Genomic DNA, 26247 nt, shown 5'->3' on the forward strand with positions numbered 1-26247 from the left:
GCAAACACACCATTTCTAAAAAAGGAAGCAAGTGATACAAGTTTTCGGTGTCCGTAAAATTGATTCAGAAAAAAAAGAAACGTAAAGAAAAACATAAGTTGAAAAGATAATAAATTATAATAGAAAAATTGCCTAACAAAAGGTATTATCGATTCTTATTTTGAACTTTAGCCAATAATTGATGCTACGCAGGGGATAAATAATCTGTTTTGTTACATCTATCGTGTACGTTTGTTTTATAAATACCGGCCTTAGTGTTAAATTTATAAACTATTTTCTTTCTTTTAAAAGTCTTATTTTTAGATTCTACAGATATCGATAGATTATGAATTTCGATTTCGATTTTAACGTTACTATCGATAATCATGGCAAACGCGGGTCTATTCTAACGTCATATGCTTTTGAAAAGGAGTAGATTTGTTAGAGTTATCTATGAGCTACTTGATTTTAGGCATATTCATAGTTAATATACATTCTTGTATGAATATCGTCGAATTAAATGTGAGGGTAAAATTATTTATTAGTCAAACGAAATTCGCATTTTCGTCAAGACAGCCGATAAGAAAAGTATTACCTGATTATATTAAAGTAATCATAAAATGATTTAGTAATTACTATATACTATATATATATGTATATTTTTTATAAACTGTTATATGTATTTAGCTTTATAAACTATATATTTAAGTCAATAGTATCATACATACAAATGGTTCGTTATACAACTTGTGTGTTCACAGTTACAATCCTGTGCGAGTCTAGGCTTTCCCCGCCTGTCGCAATTTTATTTAATCTATGGAGCTAGGCTATACGCTTTCAGGTTCTTGGAATTTACTTCGCGATAATGATTAGATCATTATTATTATTGTTATGAAATCGTTATGTTTGCTTCAGAAGCACTTTCCACACTCATTTGTTCCCGCCTGTTTCTTCCCAAATAGGATGACCACCTTTGCTTTAAGTATAACTGGGAAAGATTTTAATAAATGAGATTTTAAATGAGAATTAATTAAAGATAAAACATATAATAAAAAGGCAATTTGTAAACACACATCATATATATAGACAAAAAATTAATCAAGTATTTCATTTATATAAATCTTTAACACATGCGTATATGACAATAATATAAGACAACTTATACACGTTGTATTTCTAAAACTATAATAAGAACTTATCTCTTCCAAAATTATAAATTTACACTCTTGGCAAATATTTTAATAACTCGATCTTGTGCTCTTGCTTTAAACAGTCAGCACATTGTTGGCACTCATATTTTATACTAAAATTAATTAATTAATTTTATACATTATTCTGTTTCCATGTTTATCCGGCTTATTATAACTTAACCAAGAGAAATAATAATAATACACGGAAATATGTATACATGCACGTATGTGTGTGTGAGCTGTATAATCTGGAATTTCCGAATAAAACAAACTCATAGACAGGTGGTCTCGTCCTGTGTCTAAAGCTTAAATATATATTTTTGTTCATTTATTCTCAATACCATAAATGCCAATACAATTACGACCAGATCGTGCTATAACGCAATACGAGATACCGCTACTGGATTGAGAGCGAGGCGACACTCGCTCGCATATGTTGTACCTGCAATATATGCGCTATACATGCTCCCGTGTCGTACATTCTATAGAATACGCGATCTATTTGCGTCTCTCCTCGTCACTGCGAGTTACCTTGCATTTTCTTTCCCGCACTCTGTCTTCGTAATCGGCGCACATAACAAACGTTACATATCGTAAAATCAATAAAACAGTCGGCGAGACAATTCTCGCCTTCGGTCAGTAATGAATTGTAAAGAAAACTTCCTCCAAGTATGTTATGCTGTTGACGTCATACTTTTTATTTCGCTCCCTTTACATTGTCTCTCTTTTTCTTATTTTATTCTTTTTTTTTATGAAATATGCCCCCACTGTCTCTAGGATCACTTACCTGTCATAACTTTAAAAAAGTGTATACGTACGTGTATGTATGTGTGTTTGGTGTGTATATGCGTGCGTGTGTATAATGTTCAATGTCGTACACTCTCTCTTAAATACACGTATTACTTTGAGCAACTTTATACATTTTACACGAGAATTTTTGTATTTTCAATACTCGTTGGCGATTATATGCCGAATTAAGATTGTTTTTTTGAAATCCGTTTTCGAAATAATCCACTTAACTTTTAATAGTCTTTCGATATGTGATTGTTCGTCAATGAGAGAAATTTGTAGCCCCGATATTTAATATTTGTAGTTGAGAGGAAGTGCACAAGAAATGATGTGCATATATGTACATGTACACGCATATACATATGTTCGGTTTTATTAACATAATTTACTTCCAGCTTCCTTTGTTCATTGCACTGTTCTCATGTTTTTTCCCCGTTTCATTTTCTTTTTTTTTGCTTTATTAGTTTTCATTTAAAACTCACACGCGATACGGGTCCGAGCCGAACATATACGATTTGCGTATGTTACTGGAACAATATGATAGACTGATTGTTCGTATTACAAAAACTACTCCTGCTGGGTTATGTCAATCCTTATCCATATACAAAAGAGATTAATTACACAGTAGATAATCTTCAGTAATTGATAAGACTGTACATTTCAGTAACACGGAGCGTGTCAATTCTTTCTAATAACAACGAAAAAGATTATCACATTAGTATGAATCTCGGTAAGGAAGGTTAAATCAGAACCTTTATTGTTACTACAGCATCAACAGCGCTACGTCGTCATCTCCAGCGTTCGAAATTCTTATACATTCTGGCTCTCCCTTTTATGAAAGTATCAAAAATATCCTTTCTAGCACTCATCCCCCAACAGACAACGAAAATTGCGATACACCGTCTCGAGATACTAAAAATCAATAAAAGTATAGCTAACTTATTTAAGGTAGAGCTCACCTGCTCATTGTGCAGGTCTCCTTGACTAAGATTCGTCCAGTCCCCCTTTTCCAAAAAGAAAAAAAATAAAAATCAAAAGACTAAGAAGAGAAAGAAATATGATCGATAGTAATAAAGATCGTCCTGCTTAAATGCTAAATCGAGAGTTCAAGATGTAAAACTAAGTAAAATTTATAAATAGGGTACAATTGATAGTAAGCGATAGAGCAATAATAGATTAATTATAGATACGTATAGATAATAGCATTGTATCGTTGAATTCTATGGCGCTTTTTGTTATTTAAGTCCCCCGCTTAAACAGTAGTAGAGTTGAGGAGTGAATAAAACATCTGTGTTGCCATATGTTCGATTTCATGAGTGAGTCTCGTTCAGTCGAACAATTTACCACGCTCGCACCAATCATCGTCGCAGACTAGCAGCCACCTTGACTAGCTTTTTTTTTAAATTTCTATCATTTCCTCCCATCTCAATCCCGTCGACGTGAGTGTCTTCTGGGCCAGCAACTTGTTCCACTGTGCTCCATCAAAAACAGCAGGTACAAATCAATCTCCAGGATGTTCAGGGCAGCTACGATTCACTTGAAACCACTTATCAATGCAACTAGAAGAAATACATCGAACTGTGTATCATTCATTCTATTAGGATACATGAATCATGGGTAACACGTGTGTGTTTCAATTTGTAAAGTCTGGAAAATTCATTACTTGACTATTTTCATGCCATTAATTCGCTAAAATGCTTAATAAAACTTTTTGTCACATTGTCTCTTTAGAAAAATTAAACATTTTTATCGCTAATAAAATTGTTTGATCTTCACATTAGTCAACGGTTGAAAGTAAGATGTAAATTGTGCCATTATACATACTTTTTATGATATATACAGAGACAGGGCAAGCGGGCTATAAGATCGCCAGATTGTAATTCTTCAAGACAAATAACACATTCACCCTTTCCATCTGTTAGCACGTCCTCTGTCATATGAAGAAAGATATTACTTAACTACCATATAATCGTACCTATCTAATCAGACAAATTTTCTTCAGAACTGCCACGACTGATGGCACATAGCGGAATAAACATTTATTATTTAATATGAATAAACTTTTGTAGTTTGGCTCACCATTATAACTAAGCCGTGGCTTGGTCAGGCACATGACCAGGTGACATTCTATATCATCCGGTAAAATAAACTTGGAGCACACAGGACACTTTAGACCTTAAACACAGTCAAAGAGAATCTCAGAAGGTCAAAAACCAGAATACGTGTAAAGACAGGAGGGAACGGAGGGAATAGAGGAGGAGCAAATTGTGCGTAAATTGAAAAACAAACGTATAATACCGTAAAGGACCCTTCTCACTCGGTTTACCGGAACTACAGCCTCAGTCTCGTGCTCGTTCAAGCACGAGCTCACTATAATTCCCATAATAGAATCGACATAACCTCAGCCATGCCCGGTCGTCCCGCGTGCCAATCCTTTGCCGAGTCTCATTTTTCGCAAGAAATGATCGCGGTGTATCCTTTATTTGCTCTTTTACCTGATATTTATTGCCGATTTTGAATTTACTTAGCTCGTAGTAGCCCTAAGCTAGTCATCGATTGTGATACGCGGTTACCGGGCCAACCACCCCGGCAACACGCGTCAAAACAAACGCCCCCTGCCTCATCTGCGAATCATCGTCGTGTACTAACTCCGTTCGCGAAAACTCTGCGATCGCGCGACATAACCTCGCATCTTCGCGGTGCTCGTAACGCAACTAGGTTAGAGATTACCGATTGATATCTCGTAATGAAACCGAGCGATTTTTGGAGCGCGCCGCGAACGGCGGTTCATTCCATCTAAATAATTCTACCGTAGAAATCGATATCTGTATCGATACGAAAATAACTTGGGAATTTTAATGAGCAAACAATGCGACGATTCTATTTTAGCATATTATTTGTACAGCGCTTTCCAGAAATAAAGGGCGAAAGAAATGATCTATTTGCTAACGATGCAGTAAGCTCGATATATTAATTTGTTTTAATTGATCTTTACGAGATAAATTCATGATAAAAATTTTATACGCAACGCGTACGTGTGTAATGAATGAAATTGATGAGTAATCATAATCAGAGGCATATCGGAGCAACTCTTGACCCTTTTCAGATGTCAACATGTAGATACGATAAACACAGAAATAAAACTTGGACAAGATGATAGATAGAAATATAAGGCTTACCGTTGAGGGACCAAATGTGTGAAGGCAAGCTATGAGCTGCATAAACGCGACCACTCTCCTCATCCGTGTCATCAGAATCTAGTTGCGGCAAGCCGAGGGTTTGACCAACTCCTACGCCTACCGACGTGGAAAGACCAGCCTGTTCAGCGGAGGAGAGGTCCGGCACAGAACTTAAAGAGCGAGCACGTTGTCTACTGTCCCCAGACACACGAGAGTTCTGCGACTGATTAGCCTGCTGATGCTGATGCTGCAGCATGCCTACACCGCCAGGCAACGAACGAAGCATGGAGAAGCCTTGCATCGTGGTCTCGTTGGCTCCAGTGGAGGATTGACCGTTACCACCAGCAGACTGTGCTACAGTGCTTGCCTTGGCTCCCATCCCAGCTGCGATTTCAAAACTACCACCACGTGTTTATTCGCAATTCTCTAGTACTCACTTTCTCCCTCTGCCTATTTATTAGTTTGTCTACCGATTGATCTATCTAGTTTCTTAGTAAATAAAATTCAACGATAATGCGTCTCGCTCAATTCACGAGGAAGAGAGCGGGATCCGGGTTCCCGGTACCTTAGGTCCTGGCAGTGGTACGCGCACACACATACACTGACACAGTCCTCGCGCCTTCGTTCAGCCCTCGTCCTCTTGTTCCTTCCGCTTGAGCGTCGGCGTCGGCAACAGGCGAGTAGACGGCCCGGCTTAACACCACCGGTGGCGTAATGCTTACAACACTTTGGGATTTAATTTAGGCCGGAATTTAGCAGACGTGCGCCACGACAAGCAAGTCATTTCGTCCGCGAGCATACCAGCGGCTTGTCGCACAAAACATCCCCCGACATCTTGGCGATAAACTTCCTAGATGTCAACACGGTCGACTCTCGTAGATAGAGAACCTCAAGTAAGAGTATGGACATCGTGGATTCGCACCTGATTGGTGGGATCGAAAATGGCGGATTTGAGGTTTATCAATTAAGGGACTCTACTAAATAAAATACATCTTTGTTAAAAAAAGAATTGCACCTAACATTAATTGTGAAAATAACAATATCTTTATAAAATAAATATTCCTGGTGGAAAAATTTATCATATTTTCTAAAAAAATTGGAACGTTTCTCAGAATAAATCAGAAAATGTAAAAAAATTTGAAAAATCATTACTTTTTATTATGTTTTATAAATTTTCATACATAGAGATATTGAAAATTCTTATCCAGTCATTTCTGAAAAATATTGAGAAAATAATTTTTCAGAATTTTTCAGAAATAACTGGATGAGAATTTTGAGAATATTTCAGAATCTCTAAGTATGAACATTTCTGTAAAATAGTAATAATTTTTGAGAATATTTCTGATTGCCTAAGTTATGAGGAATAAGAATCGTTCCAATTCTAAACAAAATTCTGAGACATCCTGAAAAAATTTGAGAAATTTTTCCACCAAGGATATCCATACTGCTCGTTTTTCTGCATTTGTTGGCAAAGTTGCCATGTAACATCTTCTTTTATCCTTATTTGTACAACCTTGTACACAATACCCAGTCATTTCGCTTACTTTTCTTACACTAATATTTTTAATCCTTTTTTTTTAATAAGTTGTTTCGGTTGGAACAAGATCGCCTTCAACCTTCCTTTGGATGGATTGGAGTATTTGGCGATTTTTAATCCTAAAGTAAGGAAGGTTATATTGTATACTCCTTATAGATAGTGACCATACGAACGCCATTTTCGATCCACGATGTCCATACTCTTACTTGAGGTTCTCTACTCGTAGATCACTCCACTTCACGGCTTTGTGCGTTGTGCACTTGGCTTTTTTATTATCGTCGGCTTTCACACCTGAAGTTGGGTACTCTCGGGTTGAATCCATGTATCTACCGCCTTCTATCTACATGTTTCGTACATTATGACTCAAATTTGTTTGATCATTTCAAACTTGTATATTTACTACGCGAGGGAAGTCAAATGAGATTATAAGATAAATAATAAATGATAGTGAATCACTTCACGCAATTGCGTTTGCGATTCCATGTAAAACTTGTATCACATTAGTTATTGAGGTTTGAAACTGCGGTCCAGTTGACGTTTCAAATGCTTCAAACAGCTTTCCATTTCCTTCTTTCAGCTCCGGGAAGTTAGTCGGGTAACTTTTACTTTTTTAATTTTTTTACGAATCGTTTGTTGGTCGTTTGTCGGTTATTGTTGGTCTAATTAAAATTTTTGTTGGCTAATACTTTTTTTTAAAAAAAAAAAGAAAATTTTGTGGGAAGTTAGCCGGACGAAAATTAATTTTTTATCATTTTCGGCTCAATCGATGCGCAATCGTTTGTTAGTCACAGATACACTAATTTAAACGTTTGTTGGTTTATTTGTCTTGAAAAAAAAATTGTGCACTCCGTGAAACGGTGGAGTAGTGTTCCTCATCTGCGCAGATCAGATGCGCAGCCGTATGTAAACCCGGAGACACAATGGTAGGCAACAGGAACAGGAAATAACCAATCGCGTTGCTCGATTTGGTCATCCGTACTCAAATCGTGTAACGCGATTGGTTATTCCCTGTTCCTGTTGCCTCCCATTGTGTCTCCAGTTTCATAGGAGCGAGCAAGAGGGATATAATAATAACAACATATGAGAAGAACTCGATCCCGATAAACTTTTTTTCCACCACTACTTTCATCTCGCTCGCTTCTATTATTGCTTCGCTCGCTGTTACTGGCTCTTCTACTACCTCGCTTGTCCTTATTATATTACTTGTTGAAATAATTCCTTGAAGGAAAAGTACTAAATAAACAAAGTCATATATATTATATATATATATATATAAAATGTATTTATTGTTACATGTTATGTTTTATTATTATTAGATTAGATTCTTCTCTCAGGTGAAGGATACCCCGGAAGTAGAACAATAGCGTATTTTACACCGATTGTTTAAGGGAATGCTGGAGTTGCTAGTGAACTATTTTTTCACTATAGCGATGGTAATTGCAGTTTCGAAAATTCTCTTTATTGCTTGTGCAGAATAAAAAATCCTTTTCCACAAATAAAGTATGGACAGAAAGAAAGCCCGCTCTATAGGACTCTAACTTTTTTCCATTTTGAATATAAAGTCCTGTAGAGCGGGCTTCTTTCTATCTATACTTCATTTGTGGAAAAGGATTTTTTATTCTGCACAAGCAATAAAGAGAATTTTCGAAACTGCAATTACCATCGCTATAGTGAAAAAATAGTTCACTAGTAATTCCAGCATCCCCTTAATACGCGTATTAAACTATTAAATAGTAAATAACTTGCATCTGTTTAGTCATTGGCGGCTGATTAGCTCAAATGTACTATTTGATACGCGTATCAAACGATCGGTGTACAGTTGACGACGCGTGTCAAGAGACACAAAAAAAAACATTGTGATGGCAGTTGTTGGAGGCGGACGAATCAGTACAGCGCTGCGTGCGCATTTGCCGTGTGAAATTCACAACCGGGCCGCGGTTTTCGGTCATGTGCAGTGGAAATCACGTCAATGACGTATCTACAGGAGTAAAAAAGATATGTCGATAGTCGCCCGTAGAGAACCTCAAGTAAGAGTATGGACATCGTGGATCGAAAATGGCGTTCGTATGGTCACTATCTATAAGGAGTATACAATATAACCTTCCTTACTTTAGGATTAAAAATCGCCAAATACTCCAATCCATCCAAAGGAAGGTTGAAGGCGATCTTGTTCCAACCGGAACAATTTATTAAAAAAAAAGGATTAAAACTATTAGTGTAAGAAAAGTAAGCGAAATGACTGGGTATTGTGTACGAGGTTGTACAAATAAGGATAAAAGAAGATGTTACATGGCAACTTTGCCAACAAATGCAGAAAAACGAGCAGTATGGATATCCTTGGTGGAAAAATTTCTCAAATTTTTTCAGGATGTCTCAGAATTTTGTTTAGAATTGGAACGATTCTTATTCCTCATAACTTAGGCAATCAGAAATATTCTCAAAAATTATTACTATTTTACAGAAATGTTCATACTTAGAGATTCTGAAATATTCTCAAAATTCTCATCCAGTTATTTCTGAAAAATTCTGAAAAATTATTTTCTCAATATTTTTCAGAAATGACTGGATAAGAATTTTCAGTATCTCTATGTATGAAAATTTATAAAACATAATAAAAAGTAATGATTTTTCAAATTTTTTTACATTTTCTGATTTATTCTGAGAAACGTTCCAATTTTTTTAGAAAATATGATAAATTTTTCCACCAGGAATATTTATTTTATAAAGATATTGTTATTTTCACAATTAATGTTAGGTGCAATTTCTTTTTCTAACAAAGATGTATTTTATTTAGTAGAGTCCTTAATTGATAAACCTCAAATCCGCCATTTTCGATCCCACCAATCAGGTGCGAATCCACGATGTCCATACTCTTACTTGAGGTTCTCTAGTCGCCCGTACTAAATATTCTAAAATATTTAAATGTATGAAACATATGACAGTGAAAGATCTTGTACAATTTCAGGGTCTATATAAATATCTTTCGATAAAGGTATTAAATGGTCCGCGGTACGAAAAGCTACATTATAAGCGCGCCAAAACTAGGGGCCGCACCCGTAACATATGCTATACGATGTTGGTTTACGGCCATTTTCACTGCGCATGACCGAAAACCGCGGCCCGGCTGAAACACTGCCCGCGACACGTGCCGCGCGTGTTCGCGGGTAAATTTGTCAGAAGTGCCGAAAACGCCGTTTGGTGAGGACAGACTCGTGTAAGTGTATCACATATTGCTTGTTCTCGGAATATTCCAACGGACGATATTCGTGCAAAAGAACACGTATTTTGCGACGAATACTTGTGTAACCTCGTGTTCTGCACAGAGGTGCATGCTCGTCTCTTGATGTGCATACGTGTTTAATTTTTTTTTTGTGCTCCAGGCACGCGTCTTCAACCTGCCTGCAGACTTTAGGTTATTGAACGCAATGCGTGTTTAACTAAGTTTAAACGGACAAAGTCATGGAAAATAACGAGCAATTGACCGTTCTTGAACTGCTGCATATGTTCCTGGATGACTTATAATGGTTTTAATCACTGATCTACATTTGGACAATATGTGAGCCACATCTGGATTATCGAAGCAAGCTTGCGCGCATACTTGTAGAGTATGGAGCAAGCAGGGCACAACAGTCAAGCTGCAATTAGTCAACGCCTTGATTAATTCTGTTCTTGAACTGCTGACAACCACTGTAATTATCTTCTCGATTGTTAGGTCCCACTCGCGTAAGAGAATATTTATCATATTGTTCCAGTGTACCTCCTTCCAATCCGATGGTGTGTGAACAGTGGTCAAAATCTTATGTTTCAATTTAGCTTCCTCGATATTCAGATAATAAGCCGATATGGTAACTGGTAGTGCCTTCATCGATGAGAAGCTACTGGAAATACTTAGGGTTTCCAGCGACAAAGGCGATATCCTCCCTGATGATATCGCCTTCATCGCTGGAAAACCTAAGTATTTCTAGTAGATGCTCCTCATCAATGAAGGCACTACCAGTTCTTATACATTACGTTCTTATACAGTTTCTTATACATGTACGTGTGCCTCTGTTCCATCATTTTCGCCAGTACCATTTGTGTATCGTTCTTCCCGTCGTCCGACTTGCTACTCAATTTCACCAAGCTGTTCGATGCCATACATTGTTCGTTATTGTCCATGACTTTGTCCGTTTAAACTTAATTAAACAGGCATTGCGTTCAGTAAAAAGCCTGCAAGACGCAAATCGCTTACAACCGTAACACAAGCACTCTATGTGTGCACCTGCAAAACAAGCATGCCCAAGAGCTGCTGGAGCTGGAGTCGTCGAACTCACCTTGCAGGCAGATCGTCTCGCAGGATCACAAGGAGTGCAAGGCACAGAAGAGATTGCATCGAAGAGATCATGTCCGAACTGGCACTGACGTTCGAAGAATGGAAATCAAACGACACCAACAGTTACGTTACCATATATCGGCTTATTATCTGAATATCGAGGAAGCTAAATTGAAACGTAAGATTTTGACCACTGTTTACACACCATCGGATTGGAAGGAGGTACACTGAAACAATATGATAAATATTCTGCTACGTGAGTGGGACCTAACAATCGAGAAGATAAATGCGGTGGTTGTCAGCAGTTCAAGAACGGCATTAATCAAGGCGTTGACTAATCGCAGCTTGACTATTGTGCCCTGCTTGCTCCGTACTCTACAAGTATGCGCGCAAGCTTGCTTCGATAATCCAGATGTGGCTCACATATTGTCCAAATGTAGATCAGTGATTGGAACCATTATAAGTCATCCAGGAACATATGCAGCACTGTCCATGCAGGAACAATCGTCAGCGGTAAGTTATCTTTATGACACAAATTAATATTCCAAAAGAAATATGTAATTTGCCAGTAATTAAATGTTTAAAGTTAGTACGAAGGCTAAATGGCTTCTGAACAGATACGAAAGGACTTTTCGGTCGAAAAACAAGCTAGTGAAAGTTAAGCTAGTGTCAAAATATTATCGTATGTATCAGGCAAGTTTTCCGTGTCTCTCAGCGAATTGATAACATTATTATGAAAAACAAAGCGTGAGATCGCAGAAATGTTTTTTTCCCTTTAGCCTTCGTGGCACGTTCGCAACGTTTCGACCGTAAACTACGACCGAAACGTTGCGTTAAATCAATTAATTTGTATTGCCAGCTGGGTCGTTAATAAACTTTAAACAAATTAATATTAATAAATTACTTTTTAGTCCGTACATGCATAATTTAATATGCCTAACAAAAATTCTATTCTGTGCTTCATAATTTATTCTTCTTATTACAGTTGAAAGAAGATGCTATGTTGCTGGATTATCCTGGCGTATGGACCTCTACGCACAACATGCTGGAACAAATAGTGCTACATCGCAGTATTATCACAACTATATTAGAAAACGGAAGGAATAGATCAAGAACTGGTCGAGATTACCAACGACCAGTGGAAAGTTATCGAGGCGACGCGCGTTTTCTTTCTCCAATTTGGCGTATATCGAGTTCACGCCGAATTAGTTAGCAGAAATCAAGCGCTCGATAATCGACGATCGGCGACTCGTCTCCCCCCGTACGGAACAGAGAGTTCGCCCCCTCGCGAATTATTTATACGACTTCCGCTCGGATTCCGACGATTGTCTGACGCGCTGAATGGGAATTGCCAATCGACGGGAAGGAACGACGGCGTGCGTCCCCGATGTCGCGATTCGATTACCGACCAATAACTCGTACGTGTCGTCGGATTTCCCGGGTTTCCGGGGTGCAACGCGCCCAATTTCATACCAGAATTCAGCAACGGTGTGCACTCGCGAAACCGCTCCGCGGCTGCTCCTCGTACTCCTATTTACAGCAACCGGTATTAACGTTACAATTTCAAAACTAATTACGATCGGCGAAAACGGACACGATGGCAACTGAGCGAGCGACGAACGCGGACGGATGGTTCTTCAGAAAATTAAACTACGGCGCGTCGCCTCGCATAATTAAGAAATCCGTTCACATCGCCTTTCAAGATCGAGCGGCGCAACCGAGGTATGATAAGGTAGCAGGCTCATGGCAGAAAGAGAAAAAGACCGTGGAGAACGGCCGAAACGGTAAGAACCGTAATTAAATCGGAGCGAAATCCCGCGGAATAATTAATTGGAGAGCTTCTAAAGTATACCGGGCGCGTCGGTGGACGCGTAACGTCGTTAGCCAAGGGCCTTTCGAGGGTCGTAAACCCCGCAGGCGGCCCTTTGGCGACTCGGCCACCTTCCCCTCTTCATTTTGAAGAGGGGACACGCTAAGAGCGAAATGAAAGAAGAAAGGGTGCCAGTTTTGCTTTCAGTTCTCCGGAAAACAAAATTATTCCGAGCTCGTATCCGAGAACCTTCCTGATTGTTTATTCGCTCTATCGTATCTTGCGTTTTACCCCACGGAATTGTACCGTAAATTTCCTGTCTGCCGCCACTCCTTCTATCGTTGGATTGATTATAAATGTGTTAGATGTAATTTAACGTTTCATTTAAGCGCTTTAATTATGCGTAGGCACGTAATGATTAAATTCGATACATGTATTTTCGTGTATGTGAAATAATTATAAGCTGCAGATATTTGATATTCAATTTAATTTAGCAATTTCGTAATGCGTGATATTTATTATGAAAGAAATTCCATTCGCCTCATTTATTATACTCTGCTCTCGTTTCGCAACATGTAGAAACATTATTACATTTTGCGTATCTATGTATATTTTATAAAATAAATAGCTAATACATGAATATTAATATATGGTATATGGACTACATTTATTTATAAGAATCAAAATGTACGTTCTATCTATTAAAGCTCTTATAGTAGAGTACATTAAGATTATCACTTTTAAAATTCATCGAGATATAAATAACCAAACCTTTTTCTGTCAAATGAGAAGAAGGATAGAAAGTGTCTAGAAGTGCTTCGCAGCGTGACTTTGACCGTACCCAAAATCACTCATGAATTTTTTTTAGACAGAATTATTTTTTTGTTTTTTAAAAATTAAGAAAAAAAGCATATTACCTTACCAATATAATTCATGAATCTTTAATGTGAAAATATGAGACAGAATCATTATAATCAATAAATTACAACGTATACCAAAAATTTAGGTATATATATTTATATATTTATATATATATATATCATTTCCTCCTTATAAATACAAAGTATATGTACAATTTAGTTGATATAAAAATATCTAAAGATGTCTGTAATATTTATACACGTACAATAAGTTTCAAAACGGTGAAAATGGCACGTAGTTGGTAAAATAATTAATCAGTAGTTTTGACATAGGTTACTGGTATCAGCCTTTGAATCGGGGCTCAAGGAGCTCCAATGGGTATCAACGCACTTTTGTAACTTTGATCCAACCCGAAAGTCGTTGTCGACAGCGCACACTTCATCGATCTCATAGTGCTCGTATACTAATCTGTCTAACCAGTCGTCAAGGTTCTCACTCATCTTACTCTGACTGTATGTAACTGTATGCTCGTTCATCATTGTGGATTTCATTAGCTTTGACCAATTTTTGTTCATTTCTTCCGTAATGTGATAAACGGTGCTTGGACCATCTATTATCTCCTTGGCCTTTTCAGAGTCTATCTTCTTAGCTTTCCAATAGGACAATGGAATTATCAGAAATTTCAATTTTGCTATCAATTCAATATCAGCAACCAGCAGCAGCTGCCAGGTACCAATAACTAATTGCTCATTTAGCTGCGGCTTAATGTGTCCTACCTGAGAGAGAAGATGTAAAGATGTTATATAACATTGGACTAAAATTGGAGAATAAAAATAAAAAAATCAACTATATTAAATTTTTCTTTTGCTACGAAATTCATGTTACAATTACCAACGTCATCTCCTCAAGAAGTATATGATTCACGTCAGCGAGTCGTCCGTGTGGATCAATCCATAAGACCGATATATTCTGCGGGACCGTAATACCTGCATCAAACTCGTAAGCCAAAACTGGATTCGAGTACGGGCCTATGCTGCCTGCCAAGTTTCTAAAAGTCTGCTCCTTTTGATCGTAATCCGTATTGACGGAGAGGCTCCGTATCTTTCCAGACCATGATCTGCTGGTGGAAAAATTATGTCGCATGGAAATCAAAGCCTCCACGTGATTATTTGAGGACACATCGGGAGAGTCGTCCTCGCTCTTGGCGAGGATCAATATACCGATAAACCGATTTTCCCGGAAGTGTGCAGTATTTTCCAACAAGCGGATATTCCTATGATCCAGCTTCAATTTACGATAAATAAGTCTGGCCAGAGAATACGAGAGCGTCAGCAAAGCGTCGTCCGGTAGCGGACTCAAGTCCGCATGGTGATACAAGCTTTGCCAATACACGTCGTTACCCCTACTCCTGGCCGTTTTATTCATTCTATTGGGATACAACCATTCCTCCAATCGATCGATAATCTTGTGATCGATAATCGGCTCGAATTTACGAGCGAAGAATATATTGCGGTCCACCGTATTCCGTAACCGGTTAAAATCCTCAACTTTAAAATCGTTCGGGCTACATCCGCACCAGTCTACAACAGCCTTGTATTGACACTTGCAGCCCAATTTCCTCTTCCAGTTAGTCATGTGGAGATTATTGTCTATGTAAGTGTTACAGAATCTCGAGTTCCTCAAGACGGTATGAAAGAATGATTCGGCCGGTAGTAGAGTGTACTTGAACAGCTTTGACAGATTGGTTACCAGTGAATCGGTACTCGGATTGGCGACGTACTCTACGAACTCCCGGCTTAAAGCAAACCAGTCACTGCCACCATCGATTTGGATGCCTGTAAGAATAGATGAATATGATAATTTTAATATTTATATAAAATTTTATGTAAAATGTAATGCCTTATGCAAAACTTATGCTAGGAGAGGAACTTTAAGAATCCAGTTTTTAACCAAAAAATGCTTAGCTATATAAAAGGATATATAAAAAAATTAAAGAATTATTCATGTGTATTATAAAATAAGATTACACACCATCTGGCAATTTCCGATCGCCGATCCGCCACATGCGTGCCTCACATTCAACAAAGGTCTTGTCTAGACCCTGCTTCGCTACGAAACGCTGAACTTCTCTTCCATGCGACTTTGCAAAGTTCATACCCCTGTTCCAACTTAAGAACTCCGTCAGTTGATTATTGCTTTTCAGGGGGAAGTCAGATTCTGATAGATTTACGAGAAAATCCCAGTGCTGATTATAGGCGAGCATTTGCTGCGCGGATTTTAAAAATGTCGTCAGGAGACTCGCGCCACCCCAAATACTCGCGTGTCGCAGGCCTTCCCCTCGTGCTACTTTGATGTTACTTAGTTTACACGATTTCTCCAGCTCCAACATTTCACGGTACAAATAATCTTGTCTCTGAGAAGATAAACTTGTATAGATTACATTCAATAGAGCACACATGCTTATATAAGAAAAACAATTTAGTATAAATTTATTTATACAGTCGTATAAATTGCTGTACTACTCACCGCATCAACGTGAATATAAAATAAGTGCGAGGGATGATACAAAACGCTGACAAGTCGCTTCACTTGCCGACTCGCCCTGCCGTTCACTGTCAATAGATAGGCTATCCGCACGGGTTGTTCGAGCTCATATTTTAAGCTTGAATTTCTCGCCTCTTGAGGCTTAAATTCTGTCAAGGTGAAAAACAGATTTTAATCATTTTACGTGTGAATGCCTATTATATATGTATATAATATTTGTTAAACATGCATTTACCTACTTTGAATTCCAGTCGAATATACATTAATGGTCAGATAGCCGCCGCACGTTTGTTTCGGATTACCAGAACACTTCATATTGCAGCTAGAGTCTGGCAATCGTTTCGTCTGCAGTGGTTCTTCTACTCCACAAAAACATTCTACCCTAAGAAAATCATACGTTCATGAAATACTTTAAGAAGTGACTTTAAGCAGTAATGCGTATATTATTCCTTTCAAAGACACTAACGAGTATTCTGTACCAGCGTATGGAAATCCTGATTGAAGACACATGTAAGCGCAACGCTCCGGCGTATTGTTCCCTTTGAAGATGTGATAATAACCAGAGAGCACTCTCAGTGTCTTGTCGTCTTTGAAGCAGCCCAAGTTGCTCGGCGTGCCAGTAAAACCCAGAGAGTGAGGACACAAGGACTGTACTCTTTCCGGGTAGACTAAACCCTGCTGGCTAAGGCACGTCACGTTGACAATGCGTTGCTTGCATGCTTGACTCTGTGCGCGCGTTATGGCACTCACTGCTTCTCTGGCCTTAACTTCGCACATGGGTGTAAAGTTCAATGAATTACGGTCTAACTTTATCCTAGTGGTGCGATTTCTCAAGTGAGATTGCAGCGTTTGCTTGTTCAAGTTCGTCTGCTTGTCAGGTGGGAGTTTTAGTTGACGCAAGCCTTTCAGCAAGCCTTCATCCTTTTCGTTGAGTTGAGAAGAACCACCCTGTGATACAACGGAAGTGTCAAATCAAATTTATATCAAATAATAATAAACTACGAATAATATATATGTGTATATGTCATTTCTCATCATTATTATTATTCTTAGAAGGAGGTTAGATTAAAATTTACCTCTCCAGATAACAGCCGATTGGACTTGGTCTTGCCATTGTCCAAAACGAAGAACGTATGCAAATAGATCTGGACGCACAATACGATTATGCTAAAGGCGAAGACCGTCCAATACTTGCGTAAACAGCTTGACGATCGGCCGCTCGGGTGGCTCTTCGTGATCGCCATATTCCTCAAATTTCGTTCGTGATTACCGTCGATTACGGTACAGGATCGAAGAAGCCGGGTCCATCAAGTCTTAAGAAAATTAACGATTTCTTGTCATGATGGGTTCATTGATATTGATTGACATAGCTCGAGCCAGTTCACGTAGTTCGGTTCTTTTCAGTGAGAAACCAACCGCTTCGCTTTTTCACACTCATGCAGTCCACGTCGCACCCCATCCATGCACTTTGCACGAATGCACCGATTGTCAAGGACCATGGTGTGACAGCACTCCCCAAAAGATACGCCGTGTAGGTTAGGTTAGGTTAGGTTCGCGCGCATAGCGCGTGCTTGAGCTGCAGCAACTCGACGACGGTCGCGTTAGGTTATGGTCGCGTCTTGAATAACGCAGTAAACACAACTTTAGTCACGTTTTTTATTACCTTATGCGGTCATTCTCGAGGAACGCCCATGAGAACGAGGTGCTGCGAGAGAATTACGTGTCCGTTTGAAATCGACTTGGTGGAGGTCGAAGTCACGTAGAAAACCGGGTTACGGGGGACACCGTTTTCCGTAGCGAGATGCAGCACCAGAAAATGGCAAATACCGCTGCGGTAATACACAAGGGCAAGGAGGAAGATATCCTCGAGTGTTTTCTTTATCCCAAGTTCTGTTACGCGTCCGATCCGGACGCGGTGACGGAGACGCAGCTGAGTGAGGAGATCGCCAAGTATAACGAGGAAATTGCTTCGCTTATCGTCGATCATATCTGGCACAGTGACAGCTTGAATTTCCGTCCTAGAACCAAGCAAGCGATGTTGTTAAATAGGATTCTCGAAGGATCAGCGGTAGAGGAAGGTGACTGTTTCACTTATACGCGATATTTTCGAAAGATTTACCGATCTGATTGTAATAATCAACCGTTTGTTGTCAGATTATCACACCCTGCCTCACATTTATGCGAATCTGCGTTTTGACGAGGACATAGGCGACGAATGGTTAACAGTGTACCTAATATTTAGGCTTACCAAAGTTTTCGATGGATTGATTGCAAGAGTGGTAGACTCGGATGGGGAGTTTCTTTTGATAGAGGCTGCTAACGTCCTACCATTGTGGGCCAGTCCTGAGACGTGTCAGGATCGAGTATTTATTCACAGCGGCGACATACACGTTATCAGAGAACGTGGAACGTCGTTTCCTAATTTGCTAAACAACATAAATGGCAAGCCGCATATCTCCAAGATGTCTGAGAAAGTACAACTTGTGTTACAAAAGAAAATTGGCATTTATCCTGACGAAATTCAGAAGAGAAAGCACAAAGCTAGGGCGTTCCTTCCAGAGAAAGCGGCCTCTATATTACGTTTGGAACCGAGATTCGTAGCTCCAGTGATTAGAACGATCTGCCATTCGGATCCACTTGAGCGCAAGGTAACGCAGAGTTGATTTACTCTGTTGTATTAATTAATTTTATACGATGTACCTCTGACATTTATCATTATTGATTATCTTTAGGTTTGTCGCGCCATGAGATATTTTCCTCCCGAACAAAGAACTATGGTCAATGTCAGAATGACCAGATGTTTGTACGCGATGGTGACGCATTGTCGTTATACTGGCGATCCAAGAACAGGTTGGAACATACCACCTGCGACTTGCTCAAAATATAATGCTCATGTTCTTGGAGTTAAGATAGCATGTGGTTTAGAAATGCTAGTAGCTCGGGCCAACGAAGAACGTAGGAAACGTACCAGAGAGCAATCGGGCGTTACTGACGACGCTGAGAAGTTAAAGCTGAACGAATCAGCGTTCAATGCTTATCTAGCGCGTTTAGAGGCAAACGGTTACTTTAGAAATCTGCTGGAAGGTAGCCAGGAACGTGATAAGCTGCTCTCAACGGCGAAAGAGTATTTCTTGAAGCATGCGTCTTTATTTGATAATCTGACAAATTTGTACGAAAGCGATGCTCAAAAAGTTTTAGAAGCATGGGAGAACATACAGACGAATGACATTGAAATGCATGGTAATTTGTTTTAAATTGTAACATTGAAACGAACGTAGCATAGTAATTGTTCGGTCACGTTAAATCTCTCGTGCTCACTTATATCCGAGTATTTTCTATACGCAGCTCAGGACGAAACTATGCTGAGTCCCGCGAACAGCGACAGTTGGCTGAACGTGGATCCGGCGCAATTAGATACGTACTTAAATCAGCAATGGGGCAGCATTAAAGACAGAAGATTGGATCAGGAATCTTTGAGTCTCAGAGAAAAGGTGCAGTCATTCCTCAACCAAACCAGTGACGTCGATGGCGTGCATTTCTTAGGGTACAGCTTATATATATCTGAAAATACTTTTTTAATTTAACTTAATTTTTTTAAAATTTAATTTAACATAAATCGCAATGATCAGCCGATTGATTAATTCGTTGCTCTGCCCTCTCTATCCTAGGGAACAATCAATGGATAACGATGTACAAGATGCGGAGGACGGGGCGCGAATAGACTTCGACGCGGACGTATTCGATAGCACGTTGAGGGGCATCCTTGATTTAGTCGTGCCGGGAGGAGAGGGTGAGTTCGAGGGCAGCTCGGAGGGATCGCTGGGCGGAGATGACGAGGATAAGGGGGGCGATATGGACAAGTACATGCGGTTGTTAGATTCGCAGTTGCAGTCGCAGATGGTAAACGATGAGAGCTCGATGGTGAACGATAGCACGGATACCGTAGAGGCAAATTTGCGGGAGAGTATCGAGGCCGAGGCCGGCGGCTCGGGCCCGGCTGGAAACATAATCGGCGGCCCTGTTCGAAGGTTAATGCACTTGCAGCTGCAATCGCCTACGACGGTGCCGCCGGATTTGCAAAGTTAATGGCACCTTTAGTCGACAATTAATTACTCAGTTGGCTCACATTAACGATCGCAACCCCATTATTGGAACTCTCGCTTCATTCTGCAAGATACATAAGCATTCGCCATTTATATCATGGATTATTAAAATCTTGTTACTATCCAAATTATTATTACATTTATTACTTAAAATATATATACTTAACGTTATCGATCAAAGCACCTTTATCACACGCAGTTAGTATCATCGATACATATCTCACGACCGTACCTTCATCACTCGACCTCTATGCATCACTGTTTTTTCATATAAAAATTATATATATATAGGATATATAGGATACAGAGAGATATATAACATGTAAAATGTTATTACTGCGGCCATGGAGATTAGATCGTAAGAACTCTACTCTTTATATATATATGTAGCATTTTATTTTCACTTTTATAACTAATTTTAGTAAGCATCTTTCCCGGGGGACTCTTACGTGTAAAGCTTTGTACATCTCAATTGGAATAATGATAGACACGTTGGACGTTTGTTGTGTACAGATTTTATATATATTTTAGACGACTTCTTGTTGAAAATGTGCCCGCGTAATTTGCGCACATGTGAGTTCGCATAAAAATTCCGTATAGAATATTATTTATATTACAATCTGAGAAAGCGCGTCTCTCGACGATACCGGCGTGAGGGAAAATAATTAATTGATTATTTAAATGTCTGTTTGAACCATTTCGGTGCTTTGTTTTGATTCTGAGCCGATGACGATGATGAGGATTTACCACTACCACTTGGTCCCGGAGTAACGCGATCGTTTTGATTTCCGACTACGTCCCTATCGTTACTAGTAGTCACTGAATCTTGTTCTTTTCGAACCGTAGCAGCTCTACACAACAAATATATATATATACATTTTAATGACAATCCATAAATATATCGAGACATACAGTCGATACGTCTTACCTAGATCTCACAGCTTCGATGCCAGCAGCTCTCGGATCGGTTAACTTCTCTTTTACACTCGGCTTGAGCGATGATTCTCCAGAATAATAAATAATAGCAGAGGGAACAAGATTTTCATCTATCAGTCGCACATCAGGATTTAAGATATGCTTCGGCGGAGCGGTATCTGCGAAGAAAATAAACCCTTATTAGAGTTACACGTTTGTTTTTCTATATAACGAACGTAATAACCGCATGCTCATTACTCACAGACGGTGAATTCGCAGTCCGGATTGTCCAAGTAATTCTTGATGAAGTTCTTAACGGTTTGAACGGTTTCCAGTGGCCCGAACAGGCCTTGGAGTACAAACTGATCTGGAAACTGCACGCGAATTACGGTGCGCCGGTACTTGCTCAATTGTTCCAAAATATGTTTATCCTGATCCAATTGACGTTGCGCCTCCGTTAGGAGCGGAGCGTCCTCGAGCCGCTCCCTACGACGCTTCGCGTCCCGCATGAGCGTCCTCGCGTCGTGCAAGTCGAGATCGAAGAAGCTGTCTGGCAATTCGTCCCTCGGTAGCGCCCGGGTCCCAGCCTGATTGAATATCAGAGCGTTCCTCTCCCCCAGCTACGACACACGGAATCGCTAGATAAGTGAACACGTCGCTCAAATGAGATTGCAATGTCTGCACAATTACACCTTACAAACTTAATTTCATACGCGTCTTCCCGAATCGCCGTACACGTTTCTGTGATATCCCCGTCTTTCTGACTGTCGTGATCCTCGTGATGGCTGGACGCAACAGAATGGCCCTTTTCTATCGCATTCCTAATCTTCTCCCCTTGACTTCTGCCTGCGAACGCATCTGCTTTCTCATTTTCCGCGTCCCGCTTTACCTCAGTTTGCTTCGACTTTTCCTGATTCCCCGTAGTTGAGGCATTCGTTTCCGGTAATCTGACGTCGCCGATTGTCTTACTGCAATGCGGCGTGGTGACTGACGGGCTGACTCTTTGGCAATTCTTGTCGATGTTTGATGAATCGTTCACTGCCGCGACTGGTTTTGGGAGCAACGGAGTAGACACGTGCGCCTGAGTCTTCAGTTGCTCAGGATCACGATATATTAATCGTAATATCGCCTTTCCGCTATTTAGGCCTAATGATTTTAACGTCGTTTTTTCCAGCGCTTCTCTCCCGCACACCTAGACAGAAAGGCTTGACGTTGATATTGAAAAACTTTTCCTTTATATACATATATGTACATATGTATATGTGCACATACTTCACGATGCATGTAGATTAATACAGCTCTCTCGAGATCTGAATCGGGATATATCTCCGTTAATGCTTGGGCTAGCGTCGTACTAGGCGAACATTCGCGCATTACTCTCTCCCCGTTCTCCGGCTGAATACCGATCGTAACATTCGACACGGAACGCGCCTTCTTGCACGCCACCATCTCCAGCTGAGCGTTATTTGGTAAACCGGTAAACCGGAATATTGTGTTAGGATCTAATATCTGACGATTATGTCTGCAACACACACACACAGATGTAACAACACGACTTACCAGAAATTATATCATGTTGTAAATCCAAACCTGAAATTGTCGTACTCACTTTATGTCATAATCGTCGACGCTGTAGCCCTGCTTTTGACATACCTCCTCCAAAACCTACAAGATACTCGCTTGAAATTTATATTATAACGTGGAAACTCGCTCGCTGTTCGATAGAACGTATGACGTCAACAATCATCCTTGACGAACGCGAGCAATTCGTAAATCGTTAAAACGTTGCGTGATATATCGTATTTACCTGCAAAATCGTCGTGTTGATCGTAACCTTTACATTCTGCCGACGACCGTTCGGCGCGAGCACGGTGACAGCCTTGTTTGCCGCCATGGTGACTACTAAAGTTCAAAACGGATTGTCGAGCAACCGCGAGGTTAACAGCTGATTCACGGCAACTTCTGCGTAGTGTACCGCGGCGATCCACTTGGCGCTACAAACGCGTCAAGACCCTTTCTATCATTCTTTACATCTGACAGAAGAAAAAGGATAGAAGGCGGTCTTGAAGCATTTCTAGCGCCAAGTGCACCACCTCTGACACTTGATATTTCTTCAGCACGTAACCCAATAACTATATACGTATAAAGTCCCGTACTCATGATCGAATTGCATTTTTTTTAATTTGAGAAACTCGCGACATTGGCAAGGATAAAATCATCAGTGGTCGTCATGCTATTGTGGCTGGCCTGCTCGTGCGATGTAGGTCGTTTACATCGCGCGCGAGAAACGACGAGTGACGACTGACGTGACGGGTCCGTCGTCGCGCTCGCACCGTGAGGGGCGGTCGCTCGATTGACAACACGAACAACGCACACGCGAAAAACAATATGTCCACGACGTACCGCCCGCGCCGTCTGTTTACCAACGGCGACCGCCTGTTTACGCGATGACGCGACGTACGGCTCGAGCGCGCAAATGATAGCCCATAAAATGAGAATAGGCAAGTTGTGGCGCGATGGTCGTGTCCTTTAACCGGTATCTACCGGTGATCCTACCCGACATCGAGGAGTGCGAGCCGAACGGTGCCGCAGTCGCTACCGAGATCGCGCCGTCCGACAATAAGCAGCGCGCTTCCTACACCATTGATGAAACCGTCGCGAGAAATTGTTCCAACGCCGTCGGCGACAACGGCTCGACGGCAGCCTCGAACGTGGCGACGTCGTCATCGGCTGTCACGGTGCCGTTATGCGTTTTGGGTGAGGTGCAGCTGCGCTTCCTTTGCCCCGACGACCTGGAGGAGGTGCGCTCGCTCTGTCAAGACTGGTTTCCGATAGGTGAGCATGCCTAGACCTCATCTCAAGCGTCTCGGGCATCAGAATTACCGTGCTAGAATAAACATGTGAGGATGTTATTTGGATGACAGTTAATTTTAGTATAACTCTCAGATTCTGTAACGCTTTTCTCTTTTTGATCTTCTTCTTTAACTGACAACAAAAAAAAGATACAAGTATATTTGGAGAAATCGTTTTAGGGAGAAAGAATGACAGGAGAGAGTACAAGAACGGTCGAGAACCGCAATGTAAACAGTAAATTTCTATCTGTGCAGATTATCCGTATTCATGGTACGAGGACATCACGAGCTCGTCGAGGTTCTATGCGCTTGCAGCGGTATACGGTGGTGTAATAATAGGGCTGATTGTCGCAGAGATAAAGCCATACGCTATGTTAAACAAGGAGGATCGTGGTATCCTGTGCTCCAGTCTGGGAAAAAATTGTCTAGTGGGTTACATACTTAGCTTAGGGGTACGTCGCGCGTACAGGAGAAACGGGATAGCCTCGCTGCTGCTGGAACAGTTATTGGCCCATGTCACCGCTCCTGAACGTTCCTCCGTAAAGGCAGTCTTCCTACATGTGCTGTCCAGCAACGCTCCTGCTATATTATTTTATCAGAGGTGTCACTTCCGATTGCATAGCTTTCTTCCATATTACTACTCAATCCGAGGGAAGTGTAAAGACGGGTTTACGTACGTTCTGTACGTCAACGGCGGACACGCACCGTGGGGTATGTGGGACTGGATGCGTCATGTGATCGGTGTGATGACCAATCTCATACCGTGTCGAGTGCCACGCTGGATCTGGCAACGTCTTCTGTGGACAACCACTATTCTCTCCTATCACAGATGATACATTTTGTGATTTATTATGTTCCAGTATATATTCATTTCTTCCTTGGATCCCGATGAGACTATAATCATGTAAAGTGCCATAAGTCAGTTAATTTTATAATAGATTTGCATAGTTAGCCATCACGTTCTGATATTCTGATTTCTGAAGTACACAATTGTGCTGATGCAGAGACAAAAAAATGAACATTGATTCATTTCAAAAGTGAATCATTTAATGTTCGGTTTTTTCATAGTCAATTGTATAATGCAAATTTGCATTTGTCTAAACTGTGGGAAGTGAGGCCTCAAGAGTATTTTAGTGCAGCTTTTGTTACCACGAATTGCTAGTTGTTGAAAACATACCATTATTATAATAATATTGTAATAGTTGAAATATCTAACTGCCAAAACTGCCTTGATTAAGTTGAAATAATTTGCGCGTTAATATTTAACATAACTTCCATAATGTTTAAAGAGACATTTACACACACACACACACATAGATTTAAATCTATTTATTCATTTGAATTGAATCATCAAACTTTGATTGTTTTCCAATAAATGATAAAATATAAGATCATAGAGAATGATTTTCATTGTTGACGTTTGTAGATAGTTTTATATTGCATAAAAAATTAATGTATACGTGAAATGGAACCAGCAATATTCTGTAAGAATATTGAAATCATATTTTCTATTTCTCAAAAGTAAAAATTATTAGATTAACTTTAAACATAAAACTTGAATTATAGAAAGCTTTGGTTTTTTTAACAGATAAATTACACTTTAGATCAATTAGAAATATTAATATAATTAATATTTCTTATAACAAGTTATCATTATTATCCTATATTATAATATGAAACAATTAATGTTATATAACTTTTGAGGGAGAAAAATGATATTAGTGTTCTTCCAAAGCATGTATACATATATGTATATCTAAAGAAATTTATTACAGGAAATCATTTATTTTTATCTCTACAAAAATTGTTTAAGATAAAAATCTTATTTCCCTTTTTACACATGTTAACGACTTTAACTTTAGCTATACAAATATTGAAGAAATAAATTTAAAAGCTATGTGCAAAAAGTGAGATCTGAATGTGCATGCACAAATGACATTTATATATAATGTAAATATATAAATATAAATTACATTAAAATATAGTTGTATATAATAGTGTATTGAAATTGTTTGTAATAAATTAACATGTTATAATTTAGGTATTATTACATCTCTCCTTTAGCACGATATTCCTTACAAGTCCTATGATATTCCTTATAATTAAGTTCATTGTCAATACATTGTCGTACGAATAATAGTGAAATAAGATTGATTTGCCAAGGTAGGGTTCTGCG

General features: G+C 39.6%; 5 protein-coding genes and 1 non-coding gene across 7 annotated transcripts; 3 read left to right on the forward strand and 3 right to left on the reverse strand.

Annotated features, from left to right (window-relative positions):
• Nucleotides 1–1073: 1073 nt before the first annotated feature.
• LOC105286506 (E3 ubiquitin-protein ligase ZNRF1) lies at nucleotides 1074–5987 on the reverse strand. 2 transcript variants are annotated; one of them, XM_011351509.3, is made up of 5 exons: nucleotides 5703–5987; nucleotides 5138–5521; nucleotides 4038–4133; nucleotides 3783–3888; nucleotides 1074–3517 (listed from the first exon to the last, which is right to left on the reverse strand). In XM_011351509.3, exons 2-5 carry the CDS (start codon nucleotides 5514–5516, stop codon nucleotides 3460–3462), a joined length of 639 nt encoding a protein of 212 aa, XP_011349811.1. In that variant the 5' UTR covers nucleotides 5517–5521; nucleotides 5703–5987; the 3' UTR covers nucleotides 1074–3459. The 2 variants fall into 2 exon arrangements, with proteins under 2 accessions (XP_011349811.1, XP_011349810.1); XM_011351508.2 differs by having other exon boundaries at nucleotides 5138–5535.
• Nucleotides 5988–10626: 4639 nt separating this feature from the next.
• LOC105286507 lies at nucleotides 10627–13450 on the forward strand. Its single transcript, XR_003406583.1, has 2 exons — nucleotides 10627–11499; nucleotides 11972–13450. It is a non-coding gene; the product is annotated as an uncharacterized LOC105286507 (transcript).
• Nucleotides 13451–13709: 259 nt separating this feature from the next.
• LOC105286509 (xylosyltransferase oxt) lies at nucleotides 13710–17692 on the reverse strand. Its single transcript, XM_011351515.3, has 7 exons — nucleotides 17278–17692; nucleotides 16668–17149; nucleotides 16441–16583; nucleotides 16184–16350; nucleotides 15689–16070; nucleotides 14549–15492; nucleotides 13710–14433 (listed from the first exon to the last, which is right to left on the reverse strand). The coding sequence occupies exons 1-7, from the start codon at nucleotides 17443–17445 to the stop codon at nucleotides 13972–13974; spliced, it is 2748 nt and encodes a 915-aa protein (XP_011349817.2). The 5' UTR covers nucleotides 17446–17692; the 3' UTR covers nucleotides 13710–13971.
• A 120-nt stretch (nucleotides 17693–17812) lies between these two features.
• Nucleotides 17813–20475, forward strand: LOC105286508 (protein ecdysoneless). Its single transcript, XM_011351514.3, has 5 exons — nucleotides 17813–18279; nucleotides 18356–18849; nucleotides 18934–19441; nucleotides 19547–19745; nucleotides 19870–20475. The coding sequence occupies exons 1-5, from the start codon at nucleotides 18003–18005 to the stop codon at nucleotides 20285–20287; spliced, it is 1896 nt and encodes a 631-aa protein (XP_011349816.1). The 5' UTR covers nucleotides 17813–18002; the 3' UTR covers nucleotides 20288–20475.
• Nucleotides 20476–20682: 207 nt separating this feature from the next.
• LOC105286511 (tether containing UBX domain for GLUT4) lies at nucleotides 20683–23488 on the reverse strand. The gene is made up of 8 exons (XM_011351517.3): nucleotides 23376–23488; nucleotides 23027–23121; nucleotides 22829–22884; nucleotides 22492–22741; nucleotides 21917–22411; nucleotides 21482–21839; nucleotides 21233–21398; nucleotides 20683–21155 (listed from the first exon to the last, which is right to left on the reverse strand). The coding sequence occupies exons 1-8, from the start codon at nucleotides 23377–23379 to the stop codon at nucleotides 20978–20980; spliced, it is 1602 nt and encodes a 533-aa protein (XP_011349819.1). The 5' UTR covers nucleotides 23380–23488; the 3' UTR covers nucleotides 20683–20977.
• Nucleotides 23489–23517: 29 nt separating this feature from the next.
• Nucleotides 23518–26104, forward strand: LOC105286510 (N-alpha-acetyltransferase 60). The gene is made up of 2 exons (XM_011351516.3): nucleotides 23518–24054; nucleotides 24327–26104. Exons 1-2 carry the CDS (start codon nucleotides 23736–23738, stop codon nucleotides 24902–24904), a joined length of 897 nt encoding a protein of 298 aa, XP_011349818.1. The 5' UTR covers nucleotides 23518–23735; the 3' UTR covers nucleotides 24905–26104.
• Nucleotides 26105–26247: the final 143 nt, after the last annotated feature.

The sequence above is a fragment of the Ooceraea biroi genome, chromosome 5 (assembly GCF_003672135.1).
Source record: "Ooceraea biroi isolate clonal line C1 chromosome 5, Obir_v5.4, whole genome shotgun sequence".
Classification (NCBI taxonomy): Eukaryota; Metazoa; Arthropoda; class Insecta; order Hymenoptera; family Formicidae; genus Ooceraea; species Ooceraea biroi.